The 17,762-nt window shown below is 43.6% G+C and overlaps 1 protein-coding gene across 1 annotated transcript in view; it reads right to left on the minus strand.

The window, feature by feature from the left end:
- Positions 1 to 1,420: 1,420 nt before the first annotated feature.
- Grin2b (glutamate ionotropic receptor NMDA type subunit 2B) overlaps positions 1,421 to 17,762 on the minus strand; it is a 438,669-nt gene continuing 422,327 nt past the window's right edge. The window contains exons 10-13 of the mRNA XM_034511798.2: positions 12,903 to 13,063; positions 10,992 to 11,179; positions 8,321 to 8,559; positions 1,421 to 5,747 (exon numbers count right to left, since the gene is read on the minus strand). Of these exons, the coding sequence (XP_034367689.1) occupies positions 3,897 to 5,747; positions 8,321 to 8,559; positions 10,992 to 11,179; positions 12,903 to 13,063 (2,439 nt within the window). The 3' untranslated portion in view covers positions 1,421 to 3,896. The remainder of the gene's footprint in view (positions 5,748 to 8,320; positions 8,560 to 10,991; positions 11,180 to 12,902; positions 13,064 to 17,762) is intronic.

Genomic DNA, 17,762 nt, shown 5'->3' on the forward strand with positions numbered 1-17,762 from the left:
AACCTCACAGTTTTGGATGGATTGGATCTTGGTCCATATCCATCAGTGATGGAGATGGGAATGGCTGCTGGATTCTTATGTGTTCTAGCTTGCTATTATGGAATTTTACATCTAAAACACGACAGACTTCATCTTCTTATTCATTCTAGAGCAGGCCATGAGGACTGTACTTTGGTTTCCAATTCTAGCATCCAGTTGGAGAAAGATGATCAATTGAGGCCAAATAAGGGGTTTGGAATAATTAAGATTTCCAGCTGACAGTCTCTGATGATAGGATAATGGGGGAGAAAATGCAGTATGCTGGGTGTATCAATTTAGGAGAGAGAGAGAGAGAGAGAGAGAGAGAGAGAGAGAGAGAGACAGAGACAGAGAGAGAGACAGAGAGAGAGACAGAGAGAGAGACAGAGAGAGAGACAGACAGGCACACAGGGAAAGAGAGGGAGAGAAAGAGAGAGAAAGAGACAGAGAGAGAGAGACAGAGACAGAGAGAGAGAAAGAGAGAGAGAGAGAGAGAGAGAGAGAGAGAGAGAGAGAGAGAGAGAAGCTGGTATCTTTCACAAAGCCAACAATCCAGTGAAAGAGATTCTATTTGTCTGGTTAGCCCCAAATCAGAGATTTGGGACACCTGACTGGAACAAAATAGCACCTTCTTGATGGCAGTAACAAGAACAAGGTAACTCTAAAGCCACCATTGATACTGTCTCTCACATACCCACTTGTCCACCTCTAAAACTATTGTTAGCTACCTTGCTAGTTTTGAGGGGATCTGGTGACCTCTTCTAGAAAAGCATATAGGTCTGAAAGACCCTTGTAAGCATTGCTATCCCTCTACACCTTGAAAACACATGCTTAAGTAGAATTAGTGGACATTTCTTGGGTGTGCCTGCCTGAAGTGGTCATTTCTATAAGAAAGCACAGGTATAGGGATGGGATGCTCAGAGCATGAAAGATTAGAATGGTAAGATGATTGCTGAGCATCCGAGAAAGCTGATGAGAGATTTCCCGGAACCTAGCTTTCTGAAACCTCTCAGCCATGCCAAGAATGGGAGGTCACTGGATCTCAATTCGTTTTCAAGCCCTTTTGGGGAACCTTTGTAAGCCCAGGTACTAACAGGGAAACATCTGATGCCACCAGCCTGTTTTTGACAGATTGATGGTTTCCTATGGTCTCCCTAGAAGACAAGAATCAGACCAAGTTTTGCTTAGTGCTGATATGGACTCAGCAAAACTCAGGCTAAAGTACATGTGCACTTCTCGCAGGTCAGCAGGAAGACAGGTTTCAGAGATGGGGCGTGAACATAAATGGCTTTCCCCTGGCTTATTCACCATAGTGGCTTCTGTTCCCATTAACTTTTTCCCCAGACACTCTGAAGCAAAGGCCATGTCAAACAATTCCCCCAACTGAAAATGAAAACCCATAACAAAACAATTCCCCCCTCATTCCCATCCCCACCCCACTCCCTCCAGCTCAACACCCTGAATACTCACAGGAGAACACTTTATCTATACAAAATTAATTAGAAAACAAAATATTTACATACCAAATAAACACCATCTTGATTTCTGTGGCCTGTGGAGACCATCAGAGCCCCCTGTTTTCTAGATTGCTGTTCGCTAGGTTAGTTGGTTTTTTTTTTTTTCTTTTTTTTTTTTCCTTTTTTTAAATTTTAAAGGGTGAGGTAAGAGGAAGAGTGGGGGATGAGCTCCGGCCCTTGGACAGAGCCAGAGTGAAGCAACATTTCTATGGCCCTTCTCCTTCTTCCTCTGGGAGATGCCTCACGCCCTCTGTCCTCTCTCAGAGTCTTTCCTGGAACCTAAAATAAAGCACTCCGTGCTCCTCTCTCCAAACTGTTGAGAGGTTCAGCCCCTTGCCCCCAAGTTCATTTTAGAAAGAAAACAAGGCCTTCAGTTGGTATTTAAATGAGAAATACTGAAGTTAAAAAAAAAAAAAAAGAGGAAGGTGGGAGACAGCAGTCAAGGGTGGGGATGAGAGAAGGCCATGTGGCAGGGCGACCAGGAAGGCAAGAAGCAGGCCAGGAGGGTGTGACGTGAAGAGACATGGCAGCTTCGTTCCAGAGGAGGATAAGCACCTTTCTGGTTTATGTGTCCTGTGTGCGACAAGGCGATCCTGCAGTCAAGCTTCCAAACAGACCCAGGGCTCTTTGGATGCCACCCTGTGTGAGGGGAGGGCAGGACAGCAGACTGACCCATAGAACACCCCTACCCCAAGTTTCAGGACAGGCAGTGACAGATATTCATTTCCCTTCTTAATTTTCCAACTTGAAGTGAGGGGGCATCACACCTGCCAGCAGCCCCATCTCTGGAGTTTTACACACACACACACACACACACACACACACACACACACACACACACACACGCACATTTACCGTCGAGTGGTACAATCTGAGAGGCAACCAGTGTCGCAGGAGAGGAAGGTGTCTGTCAGAAGTGTTTGCACTAGTCAAGTCACATGCCTAGGGAGGCTGGCTCCCATCTCTCAGTCTCCTTCATTCTCTCTGGTTTCCAGAGATGTACCCTTGGGGAAAAAGTCATTTCTCTCCCCCATGTGTGTCTCCTTCATGTATCACTAATCCTGAGGGAATTTGCTTGTTCTTTCAGCTCTAGGTTAAGTAAGAAGGGATCAAAGCATTGAAAACATCCCCCTGTCTCACTAACCCTACCATAAATGACTAAAAATGTCCCCCTCGCTCATTTACCCTATCGTAATGACTCTCTTCTTCAAAGCCTTATATGAAGAGCTCTCCCCAAAACCTCAGCCAGTTAAGGGGCTAAATAGTTTTCTGGAACCTTAGCTCTAAGTATGGATAAAGGACTCATAGATGTTTCTATTTCCCATAAGCCTTACTGAAAAGTCCTCTGCCCAAGCTGATTGAAAACACGGGCAGCTACTGACAAGTTATTTTGTAGGGTTGTCTCAGTTCCTCTCATTTTCTTCTGTTGTCTTTTCTGCCCTACAGCTTCTCCTTTGTCAAGAACCTCTACCTTCACTCAAGAAGGAAAAAGGGAGAGATAGCCTAAACTGGGGTAACCTGTGACATCGGTTTATATATAAGCCCAAAACAAGCACATTGCTTACATATGTGGAAGGAAGCAGCCAGTCAAGGTTTCATTCTCTATATTCAGAGGCACCTGACTCCCTGTGTGTGCAAGCCTCCATGGACATATGTGCACACACAATTTCATACTCTTGCTTCCAACGCACCATGGGACACCATAGCAGTGGACTACCTACTTCGTGTTCAGAAATCTCTCTCTTCTACCAATGGCCTTCTCCCTCGGTTCACCACCCATGAGGCTTCTGGAACTGAAGAAACTTTTTATTTATCTTTTGTGGCTTATATATACATAATGACTTCCTGCCCTCTGCTGGGTACATGGTCCCTCAGCAGATGCCAACCATGCAGCAAGAATTCAGTGAAAGCCTCTTCTCTCTTAGGAGCAGGAGCTTCAATGGCCTTCCTTAGAACACCTTCGCTTCCTCACCTGAACAAAGAGAGCAGTATCAGGAAAGCCTCGCTCAAAGTGAATCGCTCAGAGCCCTTCTGCACTAGGAAGAAGCACACAGGCAGTGCTTGCTTCGGTCTCCTCTCCATCCTCCCACACTAAGGCCCGTTCTAGTTCTATCCTCTCATGGAAACAGGAATGGTGGGCAGATGCGGGAAGAAGAGAAGTGTGCGAGGGAGGAGAAATGGTGCTGGCCACGAGGGTTGCTTTCAGTAAGGAACCAGAACTCCAGGATCCCATAGAGAAATTAAAAGAAGAAAAGCAAATGGGGGCCAAGTTCACCCCCGACTCTTTCCATGACATGCGCACCACGCGGCCCACAGCCCTAGCCCTCCCGTGCCCACCTTAACCTCTCTTGCTTCCCTCACTCAGACATCAGACTCAATACTAGAAAGTTTCTCATAAACATGTCCATTGCTGGAGCCATTGAAAGCCCTGGGGTTTTTGTTGTTAGGCACACAGGGGTTGGACTGGTTCCCTATACAAATGTCCTTCTGGAAACGACCTGGCACGGCCCCATGAAGGGCCGACACCACTGGCTTATTGGTGACAAGGGCCCGGAAGTCCGGCCTTGTTTTCGACGCCCCTGCCACCGTGGGCTGCCTGAAGAAGTAGGATTTGCTGCCGTGAAGCAAGCACTGGTCATCCCCAAAAGTGGGGATGAAAGGGTTTTGCGTGACCCGGTCAGGGTAGAGCGACTTGCTGAGCATGTAGCCGCTGCCGGGGTTGTTGTGGTGGTGTCCGGCAGTGGGCACTGAGGACTTGTTGGCAAAGGAGCTCTCACCAGCTGGCATCTCAAACATATGGGCGTAGGGGCTCCCATCCATGAATCGGCCCTTGTCTTTCAGGCTCACGCTGCGTGGGGCCAAGGCGGCCTCCTCCTTCTGCAGGTCCACGAAGGTGTCGTAGGAGTGCTGCCGGCGCAGTTTGTTCCGATTCTTCTTCTGGGCCTTGGAATTAGTCGGACTTTGAGGGTACTTGGTGGTGGAGGCATTGGATGTCACAGCCACGGGGGCAGCCGGCTGGTCCAGTTCCTGCAGGGAGTTGTCCTCGCTGATGTCATACAGGTTACCAGCCTTCTTGCAGGCCTCACACCTGATGCAGGCCTGCCGGCCCGAGTTCTGCCCTGCCACCGTAGAGGAGTAATTGTGCAGCTTGGAGGGACAGCTGCGACAGAAGTTGCCCCCAGACCGATCCTCCCAATCCACATTGGTCAGGTTCTTCTCCCAAGGAGCGGGCACCCCTCCTACCACTCCATGCTTATCGCCTGTTCCGTGTTTGAGGTGAGCCCTGTTGGTACAGGGCCCACCTCCACTGACCGAATCTCGCTTGAAGTCATCACTACGTTCTTTGTAAATGTCAGTCAAGTCCACGTGCTCCCAGTGAGGCGAGTTCTCCTTTGTTCGGAACTGGTCCAGGTAGAAGTCTCGGAGCCCTTCTTTGTCCCTGAAGTAGCGCTTGTGGTCTGGGGAGCGGGGTGGTCGGCGACGGTAGGCCAGCTCGATTTCATCAAACTCCCTCCGAGATTTGGCCGAGGCTGGCCGCTTCTTTAGACTGTCCTTATATTGCTGCTTCCTTCTCTTGGCTGCGTTGCCCTCGATGTTCCCATAGGTGACAGTGTGCGTGGAGATGTCTGAGACATCCGATCGAATCAAGTCGTCATGGCCACTGTAGCGGTCACTCTTGAAAGAGAACTTGCCATACAGGTCGCTGAGCTGACTATGTTTGGAGGAGGGCAGGCCTATGTCCAGGGGTTTCTTGCTGATTGACCTGGGCTGGGTGGTAAAGGGTGGGTTGTCACAGTCATAGAGGCCATCAATGGAGCTGGTGCTGCCGATGCTGTGTGGCCGGTGGTGATGGTGATAGTGATCTTGGTACACATTGCTGTCCTTCAGCTGCAGGTTGCCAAATGTTCTCTCTACTTCACTAATGTAGTCACTGAACAGGTTTTCCTCACAGGGTGGGTTATTGTACGACTTGCAGTCTGAATGCGTGAAGCTGCGACGATGCTCAGAAATGTCGTAGACAGAGGACTCTCGTCGGATGAAGTCCAGGGCACTCTGAGGGGAGCCGTTTACCCCAGACAGGTTGGCCATATTCTTGGCCGTGCGGAGCAAGCGTAGGATGTTGGAGTGTGTGTTGTTCATGGTGGCAGTGGGGGAGTTCATCACTGACTGGCGTTCCTCTATAGCTACTCCATGGATACAGCTGTAGATACCCTGAAGGGACATAGGATGGTACACACTGAGTTCAGAGAAACCTAAACACACCATAAACAACAGTGGCCTACCACTGATGACCTAATGAGGTAAGACAAAGATAGGAGAGTCGAGAGGCAGGCAGTTTGCTACATTCACAGCAAACGGGACTCAAAGCTGAGTGGATGCAGCCCCTTGAGTTCAGCCAATTTCATTTCATGAGCTAACGATTGAAATCTGCTATCCGATAGGGGAGTGATCATACTGAGGGAACTTGAATAAATAGATGTCATGGTATTTTTGCCTCAACTCCACTCCTATCTTGGTTTTCCTTCCTAATTAGGATCCAGAGTTTTACATTTTATAAAAGAGTCCATGCTGTAAACATATAGCACAAAGTAAGAGCAGAATATTGGACGCACAGGGCATCTCTCCATAGATGCTGGGGCCACTTAGCTCTTACTGGCTACGCCTGGCTGGTGGTGCTCACAGTGGCTTCCTGTTTCTGGCTCTGACCAATTTTAACAGTTTTTTAGAATTTCGATCAGCAAATAACAAGGGACCAATGTTGTTCTGTAGCTAAGCATGAACCGAATTCACACAGAGAGTTAGAAAGCCCTGGGGTCAAGGAAGGATTTTCTACTGCTGTGGCCTGCACTGTGGGAGAAAAAAAATTGGGACAAATATCAAGAGCTCAATGTGAATAAATAACTCCCTTGTTGAGGTCTCTCCTTTATTCACCCTTTAGCTCTTGGTTTCTTTTTTATAGTCAATATTATCATAAATAATTAATATCCTATCAAATTAGCATTGATGAAGAACACCAGGCAAACAGCTACTTGTTCAGGGCACTGAAGAACAGCATCCATGAGAACAGCTGGGTTGCTTGCCTGGCAGACAGTCTCCCCACATCTAAAGTCAGGTCAGCTACTGCTCATCTCCCATATGCTACCATGAAAGGCAAACAGACTTGGGACTTTCTCCCTAGCAAGGTAAGGTAGATGAAGAAGTGGCTTTAAACTGTGTCTACATATGAGAAGGTTAATCTAGAAAAGAAGATTATCTGAATGGTCAGGGCTGAGAACAGAAAAGGTCAGAAGGAAAATGGTAGCTATATGGCTAAGAAGTGTCAGGCCTCGTGAGACATAAGGTCTCCCCATAGGGGACTCTATCCCCTTTCTGCTTCTTACTTCTGACCTCTTGACAGTGTCCAGGAGAAAATGCTAGGTGTCCTCTTTTGTGAAGACAGTGCCCATGTCAGAGGGCCACAAGTGAGATTTCTCTTTTCTCTCACCTCTCTGGTCTCTGTGCTGAATAATGGAACCCAAGGCCCAGGGACTAGGGTTTCCCCAGTTCCTTTCTCCTGTTCTCATGCTACTGAATGACCTGCACCTACTGACAGCTAGAGAGGAAATGGAGAAAATGTTCCCTGTCCCTGAAACACTAGAGGAAAATGACCAGAAAATAAAACAGTTTGATGAGAAATCCATTTTCTTTCATAGCTCTATTTGAGTCATATCTGCAACACAATCCTCAATCCTAAAAGGATATTTGAGTTCACCACTCCATGCCTGAGTCCCCACAACTATTATCAACAAAATCCAACAATCCTTCTCTTCAAAAACTCCCCTCTGTGATCTGAAGTTCATATATCTGTCTTCTTAATACCTCGTTTTGAATCAGAAATGAAGGTGATCTCTAAACAAAGAATGGCCTGGAATCTTACTCCCTTTAAGTAAGTTTTTGGAATATATATATATATATATATATATATATATATATATAGATATAGATATAGATATAGATATAGATATAGATATAGATATAGATATAGATATCATATATATCATATATCATATATCATATATATATCTATATATATATAAAATGTATATGTATATATATAAGATGTATATATCATATATATATCTATATATATATATATAATGAATCAAGACTTGGGTTCTGTTAGGCTCTTTCAAACATTATTTATATGTGTACCCCACTGACACATGCACACATGCACACACACACACACACACACACACACACACATGTGATCCTCCTGCTACAGTCTCCAAGTATTGGTATTTATTGTAGTCATATGTCACCATGTCCAACCTTTAGGATCTTTAATTCCCCTTGCTTCACATGTGGTTAAAATATAGGAACAGTAAAAGCACCAATAATATGTCTTTGTGTGTTAGAATAAGTTATGAGGCACTCTGCTATGTAAGAAAAAGATATGATTCCCACCCCCACAGGATCAATTGATTAATGAAGCCTATGCAGAATCAATTAGTGGTGAGGTAAGAGGCAAATGGGGAAAAGCCAAATCTTCTATTTTGAGAGAGCTGCCTTTTTGATAGAAAATCAAATGTCTGAGTCTAAAATGGAAGGAAGGAAACATATCACCACACATCTTCAAAGCACTTGACATTCTCTCACACAGACTCTTGGGGAAGTGCCCATGATCTGGCTTTATGGTTTAGCTACATAAGGCTAGAACAAGCACCCTCTTGGGTCTCTCTGCTCAGCACAGAGCAAAGCTGAACTGTCTTTAGCAAGCTCTGAATATCTTGATCAACACTTACTCTGCTGATGGAGAAGACCATGCCAGGCTTGCCAGAACAGACACCCATGAAGCAATGCCGGAACTGCCAATAGAACAGATGTTCACAGATGAAGGTGATGAGGCTGAGGGCCATGGCTGCTCCCAACATATAGAAGACGCCTGCCATGTTGTCAATGTCCAGCTGGCTGCTCATAACCTCATTCTTCTCATTGTGGCAAATACCAGTGAGCCAGAGAGCTTCCAGTTCTTCCATCTCCCCTAGAAAGAGGACAAGAAGAAGACAGATAAAGGAGGGAGGGAGGGAGGAGAAGGTAGGGAAAAAGGGGAGTTGAAGAAGGGCATAGAAACATGACAGAAAGGGGCAGACACAAAAAGAGAAAAGAATACCTTTTATTAATACTGTTACATCTTGACCTATCAACACATCCCTAGGTATTCAGTGGAAATGTAATTAATGGAACTATAGGTAATGCAAGGACATAGAACTTCCCTTTGGCTCTCCTTTAGGCAGTGCAATTCGGCAGCTCAATGTTTGGCATTATATACAATATGCAGTGCAAGGAACAAGAGTTCAAATTAGTGAGGACAGTTTGTGGGCAAAGCAATCAATGGGTTTTCATGAGAGAGCTAGAGCTAGAGCTAGAGGTAGAGGTAGAGAGGTAGAGAGAGAGAGAGAGAGAGAGAGAGAGAGAGAGAGAGAGAACATAAATTTGAGAGTAGGAATGTATTTTATATTATATTTAAAGGCATTCTAGACTGTAGGTATAGAATAATCACTGTAGGAAAATAGATGTTCATTTAGGGAGATGCAAAAAAAAAAAAAAAAAAAAAAAAAAAAAATAGTTCAAGGAGAGTAACCCTCATCCTCAGCAAAGAAAGTTTGGTAAAGGAATTCTGAGGTTAAATACTTTGCCCTTTATTTTATAGACAATGGAGATAACATAATCAAATGGGTAAAAACTCTTGGAATTATACAGAGCAGATTATATTGAGGAAAAAGATGTAGAAAGAGATTGAGAAAGGTTAAATCTCTATGGTTTCTCAGAATTGCAGATGCCTTATAGAGAAAAATATGAGACCACAAGGGGAGGAAGCTGGAATGAAACACGACCACCCCAACCTCCTCCTCTCAACTTTGCTTAAAGGGATACGGACTTCTCCAGGTGTGTCAGACTCTTACCTACACTATTACTGGACACTAATCAGTAGAAATTTAGAAATTTCAGACAAAAAAAAACCCAAACCAAAACAAACAAACAGAAAAACAAAGGAAAGAAAGAAAACAAGTATCTACTCTAGAATATCACTAATTCACATGAATGAAATTCTAGTTTGCTAACATTTTGCATTTGCATAGCACAATGAAACCCCAAATCCTCTCTACCAGTCTACTTGGTAATAGAATCTGAATCCATTTGGTTATGACTACTGGTTCTACTTGCACAGCTGATCAGCACTCCAGCTACAGAACCCTCCTCCTCCTTATAGGAATCTGCTCACTTTTCTTCTTTTCGTTTTTAATTCAACAATGCTTTTTCTAACTAGTGTAGCAGCCATATTCAGGTGGAATCTGGAAACCTACCCCTGGGCTTGTGTCTCTGATGTCTTCCCCAACAGAAAATGTCCTACAGCCCTAACTGACAGACCCACATGGCGATGGACTAGGGAACCATGCAGAGCGAGGCTCATATGTACCTAGAGTAGCTTGTGTGTGAAGATTGTGGGTAGAGTGCTTTGGCCAAGGAAATGCAGAAGATAGTAGTTAGATGAGATATATTTCTTAGTGTTCAACCCATCACCACAAAGGCGCAAAGACCAGAAGACAAAGTGCCTTCTGGTATCTACATATGAGGATTCTTGCTCTCTGCCTCTTCAGCCAGAAGATCATGGCAGGACAGAGTGAAGGATGCAGAAACAGACACACATTTATTTCTCTTTCCTTCCTCCAGGAATAGAAAGAGCACCATCCTACATCTGTCTGATGTTGTGTCACATGTAGGGTGACATCTGAAACATCTAACTGTAGCCTACTTCATTCCTGAAGGTTTCAATATCCCACATAATCTTCCAATGTTCCTTTGTCATTAACTACTTTCATCCCTTCCTTCATCTTTACCCAGTGCAAGCTAAAGTATGTCTCCTTGTAATTCACATATTAAACCCCACCTTTCTGGTAGCTTAGGGTGTGTGTGAGACATTAAAATCGGGTCATTGCAGATGTCACAGTAGAACCCAGCAGGCCCCTAACCTAATCTGATTGGCCTTAAGAAAAGGTGGGTGCAGTAAGAGATGAATACAGAAGAAAAGCATTCACCCAGGTAGAATGAAAGTAGAGATCTAAGTGGTGCTCTGTCAAGTCAAGGAAGCCAAGGAGAACCAATAAGAAGAGAACACCAAAAAGAGCCATAGAAAGCCATGCAACAAGCATACAGAGGATTCCTCTTCATCACTGCCAAGTGAAGCTACCGGTATTGATACCTGTAGTGCCCAGAACTTCAACACAATGAATTCAACTGTTTATGTCATACCATTCCTGTCATTTGTTATGGCAGCCCTAAGAATCTAAAAAGTGTTCTCCAATCTTACCATATCCTGTGACATGCTGTTTTCGATATACAGAGGATAAAGGTTGCATTTCAGAACAGCTATTGGTTGAGGCCAAGTAGACACTCCCCCTTTCTTTAACTCACCATCACCAAAGAGCTGCAGGATAGCGAGGTCCACCTGGCGCTTCCACCCAGAGTCTTTTTGGATAGCAATGCCATAGCCTGTAGAAGCAAAGACCTTGCCACTGCCAATGGTCACCAGCTTGCAGCCTTCATCTCTTCCAGCCATGTAGTTGAGCACAGCTGCATCATAGATGAAAGCATCGAGCTTCCTGTACAAGAAAGAAATGAACCCACAAATACCAAGGAGGAAATTACACAACAACACAACCTACTGGGCCATTAGTATGAAGTGGTAGGGTTGCAGAAGCTATATGTAGGACTGGCTCACAGTAAGGCTCAGGTTGGACTATGGTCAGAGTCTAAAGCCTGCATCCCAGGCTGCTTTTGATAGGACTTCAGGTTGAAAGAAGTTGTTTCTTTTATTCCCCACCCTCCCGCCAGGAATGATAAGAATGTAAGTTGGGCCTGAGGCCAACTCATAAGCTGTGTCTGAAAAGGAGAAGGAGTAAAAAGGAATCAATAAAAATAATAACAGAAATAATGAAAAATAAGCACTGCAATGATAACAAATAGCACGGGTAAGATTTATATAACATTTTTTTTCATTTCTCAGTTCATTACAGTCCAGAGTGGGGGAAAGGGTAGGTGTATATGTCTCAGTAGGTAGGTGGCTATTTTTGGTAGTCAGAAAGACTTCAGTATTCTCTTATGCTATGTGACTCTGCTTTGAGGGGCCAGGCTGGTGACAAGCTTGTGTCAGAGCAAATTTGAAGCACTGCAAGAGAAGGCAACATACAGAAGGACCAAGGTCTTTCAAATTCCTAAGCCTACATGCACATCGAGTGAGACACTGAGCTTTGCAAAGAAAGGATGCACAGAGAAAAGATGAGGGCTGACAGCAGGAAGGCATGCACCATTGCTTCCAAACATTTCCGCACAGAAAGGCCGAGGGAGCAGCTCAGATAAAGCCATGCAAGTGATAGGTATAAACATGAGCAGGACATGCAACCCACCAGAACAGTTACAGGCTAGGGAGCTTTGTCACTCTCAAGAAAACAACAACAACAAAAACCAAGCCCTTTTTGACATGACAAGCAACAAGACCATTTCATCAAATGCATCGTATAAAATGTAGTTTGGTGGCATGCCCAAACACCAAGCATCCGGTATAATTGAGAACTATGGGTATCCCATGGTTTGGACTACCCAGAGCACTCCTACCCTAACTCGGATCCTGTCTTCTCAAACCTGTTGTGACTTTCTTTGTTCAGAGCAGTGGGATTGAATGCCACTGCATTCTAAATGGCCACAAATCTAGGTGGCACTTGGAAACCTTGAGGTGCGAAGGTGACCAGAGGAGGTCATCATAGAACAGATGGAAACAGCCATATGACTCGTTAGCCTCCAAATCTCAACAGTTACAATGCTCAAGCACTGGTCATCCTCCACAGCTCAGAAGGACGAGCATGCCCAGAGCTACATCGACAGCTTGTGCACAAATACACACTGGGTACGGAGAATGGTTATCAAGAGTGACAATCAAAGCTGAAATTGGAGATCGATGGATACACTCCTTCTTGGTGCCATCTACAAATTTTTACACACTTCTGGTTTCATTTCCCCTCTTGTCCATAGACACCAGAACTGTCTGTTACACCTCATGTAACAGATCTGAGCTCTCTCCTTGACTCTTCCCTTCTAGTTTTCTGTCTGTTTCTTTTCTACTCCATCCACATTCATGCAAGCAGAAAACAATTTGCAGGATGGTACACAGAAGCAAGTAACAGCGTAAGAACTCTTGTACAATGGTTGGAATAACGCCATCAAATTTGACTTGGAAACAGTTTTTGATTGAATGAGTATGGTTCCAGTTCAATCTCTGTCCAATGGAGGTGAGAAATATATCACTCTGAGCTTGGAGGCCATTCTTACCCTGTTTTCAGGGAGAGCAAGGCATCATCTACACCCCTTTGGTTGAACTTTCCCATGTAGGCATGCATTTCTGCATAGTTATTACGGATATTCCTCTCTGTGCTGCCATTGGGCACAGTCCCAAAGCGGAAAGGGGGTGAGAAGTCATTAGGTCTCTGGAACTGGAGAGAGAAAGAAAGAGAGAGAGGGAGACAGACAGAGACAGAATAAAGAAGAAATGCTTTAGAAAAATGTGAAGAGACATTAAGTCAGCATTAGTGAGTTTATAATGGAAATGAACTGGCTATAATTCACCAAACACATTAGCCCTCACTCAGGAGCAGTAATTGCCTTCTGGAAGTGGACTTCAGTTCAACTCAATTTAATACGTATTGTTGAGAGATTTCTATTTGCCCAGTCCTGAGTTTAATCTGTAACCCTGTGTGTTCCTTCTATGCATACGACACAATACCAGTGATGATGGGCCTAATAGTGGTATGATATAGTTTGTGGTAGATTAGTCACTTTTATTTCCAAAAATTGTCTAAAATCTTCACCCGGGCCTCTTAATTCAGAGGCCCAAACACACTGTTCCTTGTGTAATTAAGGTCACACAGCACTACAGTCATGAAGATAATGTTTGAATATTGAATATATTTTGCTAAGAAATTTTCTTTTGACTTTCAAATCATTCAAAATTCTGTTGATCCTAAACCAGCTATTGAATAACTCATATGTCATTTTAGCTATGTTCGCTGCTTGCTTAAATTCTGAGAATGTATCTCCAGTGCCTAGCACCGGAATTTAAATTTCTTGGATTCTGTCCCTATGACATCAGCGTTATTCCTAGTTATTACCCTGCAGTGAGCTGAGTCTTAATGATTCTTCCCAAGCACATAATTTGACCATTTGGATTTCCACAGCCTCATCAAATCCATCTCTTTAACCCAAACTCACCTTTCTCTTTGGGCCAATTCGTGTCCTTCATTTTAAAATACAGCTCAAAGCAACTGCTTTGGTAAACCTCCTGTGAATTCTTCCTTCTATTAAGTTGACCCCAAAATGATCCCTCAATACTTGTTATTCTGGCTAGAGTACTAGATCCATACTATAAATGCAATGGCTAGGTACTGAGAACTAGACTTTCATGGGGTCATTAATAGTTTAAGCTTGAGGTTAAAACGGATATGATAACCATCTCTGTCACTTACTACTGAATGACTGTAGCCATTGACAGAAAAGATGCACCACTTCTTCTATAATAAGGAGTTTATAATGCCCAATTTTCAAGAATGCAAAAGAAGTACTTGGCACAGCACCTGACACACCATAAGGTTGCCTGACACAAACCAGGTCACTGGGTTAGAGGGTCTTCAATTGAGAAAATTCCTGCAGCAAATTGTCCTGTAGTTTATAAGGCATTTTTTTTGATTAATGATTGATGTGGGAGGTCCTAATCTACTACACTAGGTGGTCCTGGATTTATCAAAAAATAGGCCTGAACAAGAAATGGAGAGCAATTGCAAGCAGCACTCCCTCATGGTTTTTGCTTCAGTTCCTGCCTGCTTGAGTTTCTACCTTTGCTTCCCTTAGTGATGGACTGTGATTGGTACATGTAAGGCAAATAAGCCCTTCTTCCCACATTCCCTTTGCTGATGGCCTTTATCACAGCAATAGAAAGCAAACTAAGACAGAAGATGCTCAGTAATTGGTCCCATATTGTTCTAAATTCATGTTCATTTTAGTTTTGTTTTGCTGATAAACAGCAGGCTACCTAATGTTCTTGTCCTGTAAGACTATCTAAGAATATGGGTGTAAAGCTGTGTCTTGGCATAGACAGGATACTGAAGATATTTAAAGTGCTTTTGGTTTCAATACTATTATCTGTTACCTTGGAGCTGTATTTGAAAACCTAACCCACAAGCCGGGGGACCACTCAATTTTACAAGCAGCCCAGGTTCTGTGGTCATTCTTCTCCTTATCAGAACAAGAGGGCTTCGTGGGCTATAAATTCTCATAGCACAAGGACCCATGACAGCCACTATAGGTGTTCCTGTCGGCTACAGTTGAGAGGGATTTAGGTGCCACGTCCAAAACAGACGTTCCAACTGGAAAACTCTTCTCTTGTGATCAGCACACTGAATGCCATTAATTGCTTCTGTTTACTTCTTAAAAGGGTGACAACTTTTAAGCAAATAAACATAGAAGAGTCAGAATTTTAGTGTTGAGTTGTCTCCCCAAAGTTAAGTAGCTTAAATCTTCTAATGGACAAATGATAAAATAGGGAACCAATGAGGGTAATTTGCTCACTAGCACCCAGGGGTAGTAGTGGTGAGCGTCATCAGTGTTTCCCTGGCCTAATTAAGAATGACTCCTCACTGTGCCCGGCAGAGAGCAAGCTTACAGTAAACAAGGTTATGCTTTAATCAAAGAGACAGACACCAGAATACTTCACACATCACTGTCAAATATAACTTCTCAGAAATGTGAGGAAACCCATCCCCTAAATCCAAAGCAGAGAGGATGGCACAGGAGGTAGAGCCCCTGGAGTCGTACAAGTGCCCTCTCATCTGTAAATCTGCACTTCGCTAAGACGACGACAATAGGTACAAACATTGACTAAGATACTGCAGGTCCCACAATAGTTTCTGAAGTACTATTGAAAGCTGGAATTACACCCAGTTCAGATCTAATAATAAATTATTATCATCTAGGTAGTCTTGAAAAACTTAATGCATGCAAGGTACATGCAATGATTTTTTTAATAACCAAATGGAATCCTGTTCCCAGAGTTCCCACTTCCTGATGGAGCGATAGGCCAAGGCATTTCTAATTCTGAACCATAATCTTTTTAACTTTTAAACGATGTTTAGAGTCTCTAGATTATTTTACAATCACCATCCATAGCTACATAAAACATTTTCAAAAATGGACCTAGAAGAGCATACAGCATTTTCAAAGAGAGGTGCAACAATGGGGAAATTTGAAGACCTCCTGAGAAGCTCAAGTGACATTATTGCAGTGGTATAAAACTGATCCAGGGGAAGGCTGGCAGAATGGAACAGCTGCCCACAGATATGCACGTGGACAGTGTGAGGTCATTTGGTGGAGATAAGCTAGCTGTCAACAATTGGTGTGAAGATAATTAGATGTCCCTGTACAAAACAAACTTCACTCCCCACCCCTACAAGATCAATAGCAATTATGCCAAACTTGTAAACGTTCCAGGAGAAAAATGTATGAGAACACACTTGTATCCTAGAGTTAAAAGATGACTCTACATCACGTGTCCAATCCACCAACAGAGGGAAATAAAGAGAAATTAGAGGTCATCAAAATTCAGAACTTCTCTTTAAAAGATGCAGTTAGGATTATGAGAAGGTAAGCCACCAGCTGGGAGGAAGTATCTGAAAATGAATTGGAGCGATTTAAAAAACAAATTAGGTAATGGCAGAATAAGACTTACATCATTTAGACACCATCCCTGAGCAAATAACCAGAGAAAATAACCCTGACTGTAATGTGGACACAATTTAGCTTGGAGGCAATTTGGTTGTTCAGCCCTTTCTTATGCCTGTTGTAGGGACATGAACATAGGCAAGTTACTTAGCCTTGCACAGTTCCATTTTATTCTGAAAATGTTATTTTAATACCTAAGATAATGCACAGAAAAGCACTTAACATTGTCAGAAAGCTCAAATGTGTTAGGTTCTTCTGCAGCAATGAAACTCTGTCCTGTGTGAGGTAGTGCTCCCTCAGATTGAAAAGTCTTGTTCTCTAATCTGCCCCTTTATCTAGGCCAGTCTGAGGACCTACAATTAGCCAGAGCAGATGCTGGAAGGTAGCTTGCCTTCTCTTTTGAAAAATTCTTATTCAGCTCCACGGGAGGTTTAAATAAAACAGGTCTTTAAAAACTGTCAGTGGACCTTGAACTTAACTAAAATTCACATTCACAGGGAACAGTTAGTATACTTAAGGGGACCCATGGGGAAGAAAGAAAAGAAAACTCCCATATGCCTTGATGTTCCAATAAATGCCCTTGTCATAAAACTCATCCCAAGATCAAGGCCTTATTGTTTAACCTTGGTGACAGTTCATGGTCTCTGGGGTACAGAGGAGGAATTAAAAGATATACTATGAGGAATATAAATTAGAACAGGGCAGACCTTGACAAATAATTTTAAAAATTAGGACTTCAATAAGCCAGGAGAACAATAATTAGATTTGAAAACTCTGTCTGATTTCAAAGTGGTGATATTAAAAGCAACAACAACAACAACCACATCATTTTTATTAACCACCTTTGGCCACTGCAAAAACATAGACCCAATTAGTGAAATGAAAGGAGAGGAGGATCCTCAGGGATCAGGCCCATTTCACAGATAAAGACACCAAGCTCCTGGAGAGGTCAAGGGTATTGTTCCAGGCTGTGCAAAGGAGAAAGACAAGGTGATATCTCCATTGCTAGCTAGGATGCTGCTGCTAGGATGCTGCTGAGTCATTTTGCCCTGGCTTCCTGGGCAGTTCGGCCATGTGTTGTTAAGTGGGGTCACCTGGGAGGCCATCCTTCCCTTTCTGGTGTCATAACTTTTTGCTCCCACACTCCCCACCGGATCCAACACTTGCTCCTGGCAATGGCTGTGAACTCATAGCAGCACAAGGGGTAACACAGAGGTAGAATGTCAAGAGAATAGTAATCTCTCTTGCTCTTCCTGAAGAGCAGGGAATTAAAATTCAGCACCCTGAGCCTTTCACATCTGAACCTCAGTCTCTGTCTGGATAACCTTAAAGTGAATTCCTCTTGACAGTCAGTCATGCAAGGAGAAAGATGCCCAAGGGCCAGGGGCAAAGACCGTCACACTCAAATGATTCTTCTGTTGG

This window comes from Arvicanthis niloticus, chromosome 9 (genome assembly GCF_011762505.2).
Source record: "Arvicanthis niloticus isolate mArvNil1 chromosome 9, mArvNil1.pat.X, whole genome shotgun sequence".
Classification (NCBI taxonomy): Eukaryota; Metazoa; Chordata; class Mammalia; order Rodentia; family Muridae; genus Arvicanthis; species Arvicanthis niloticus.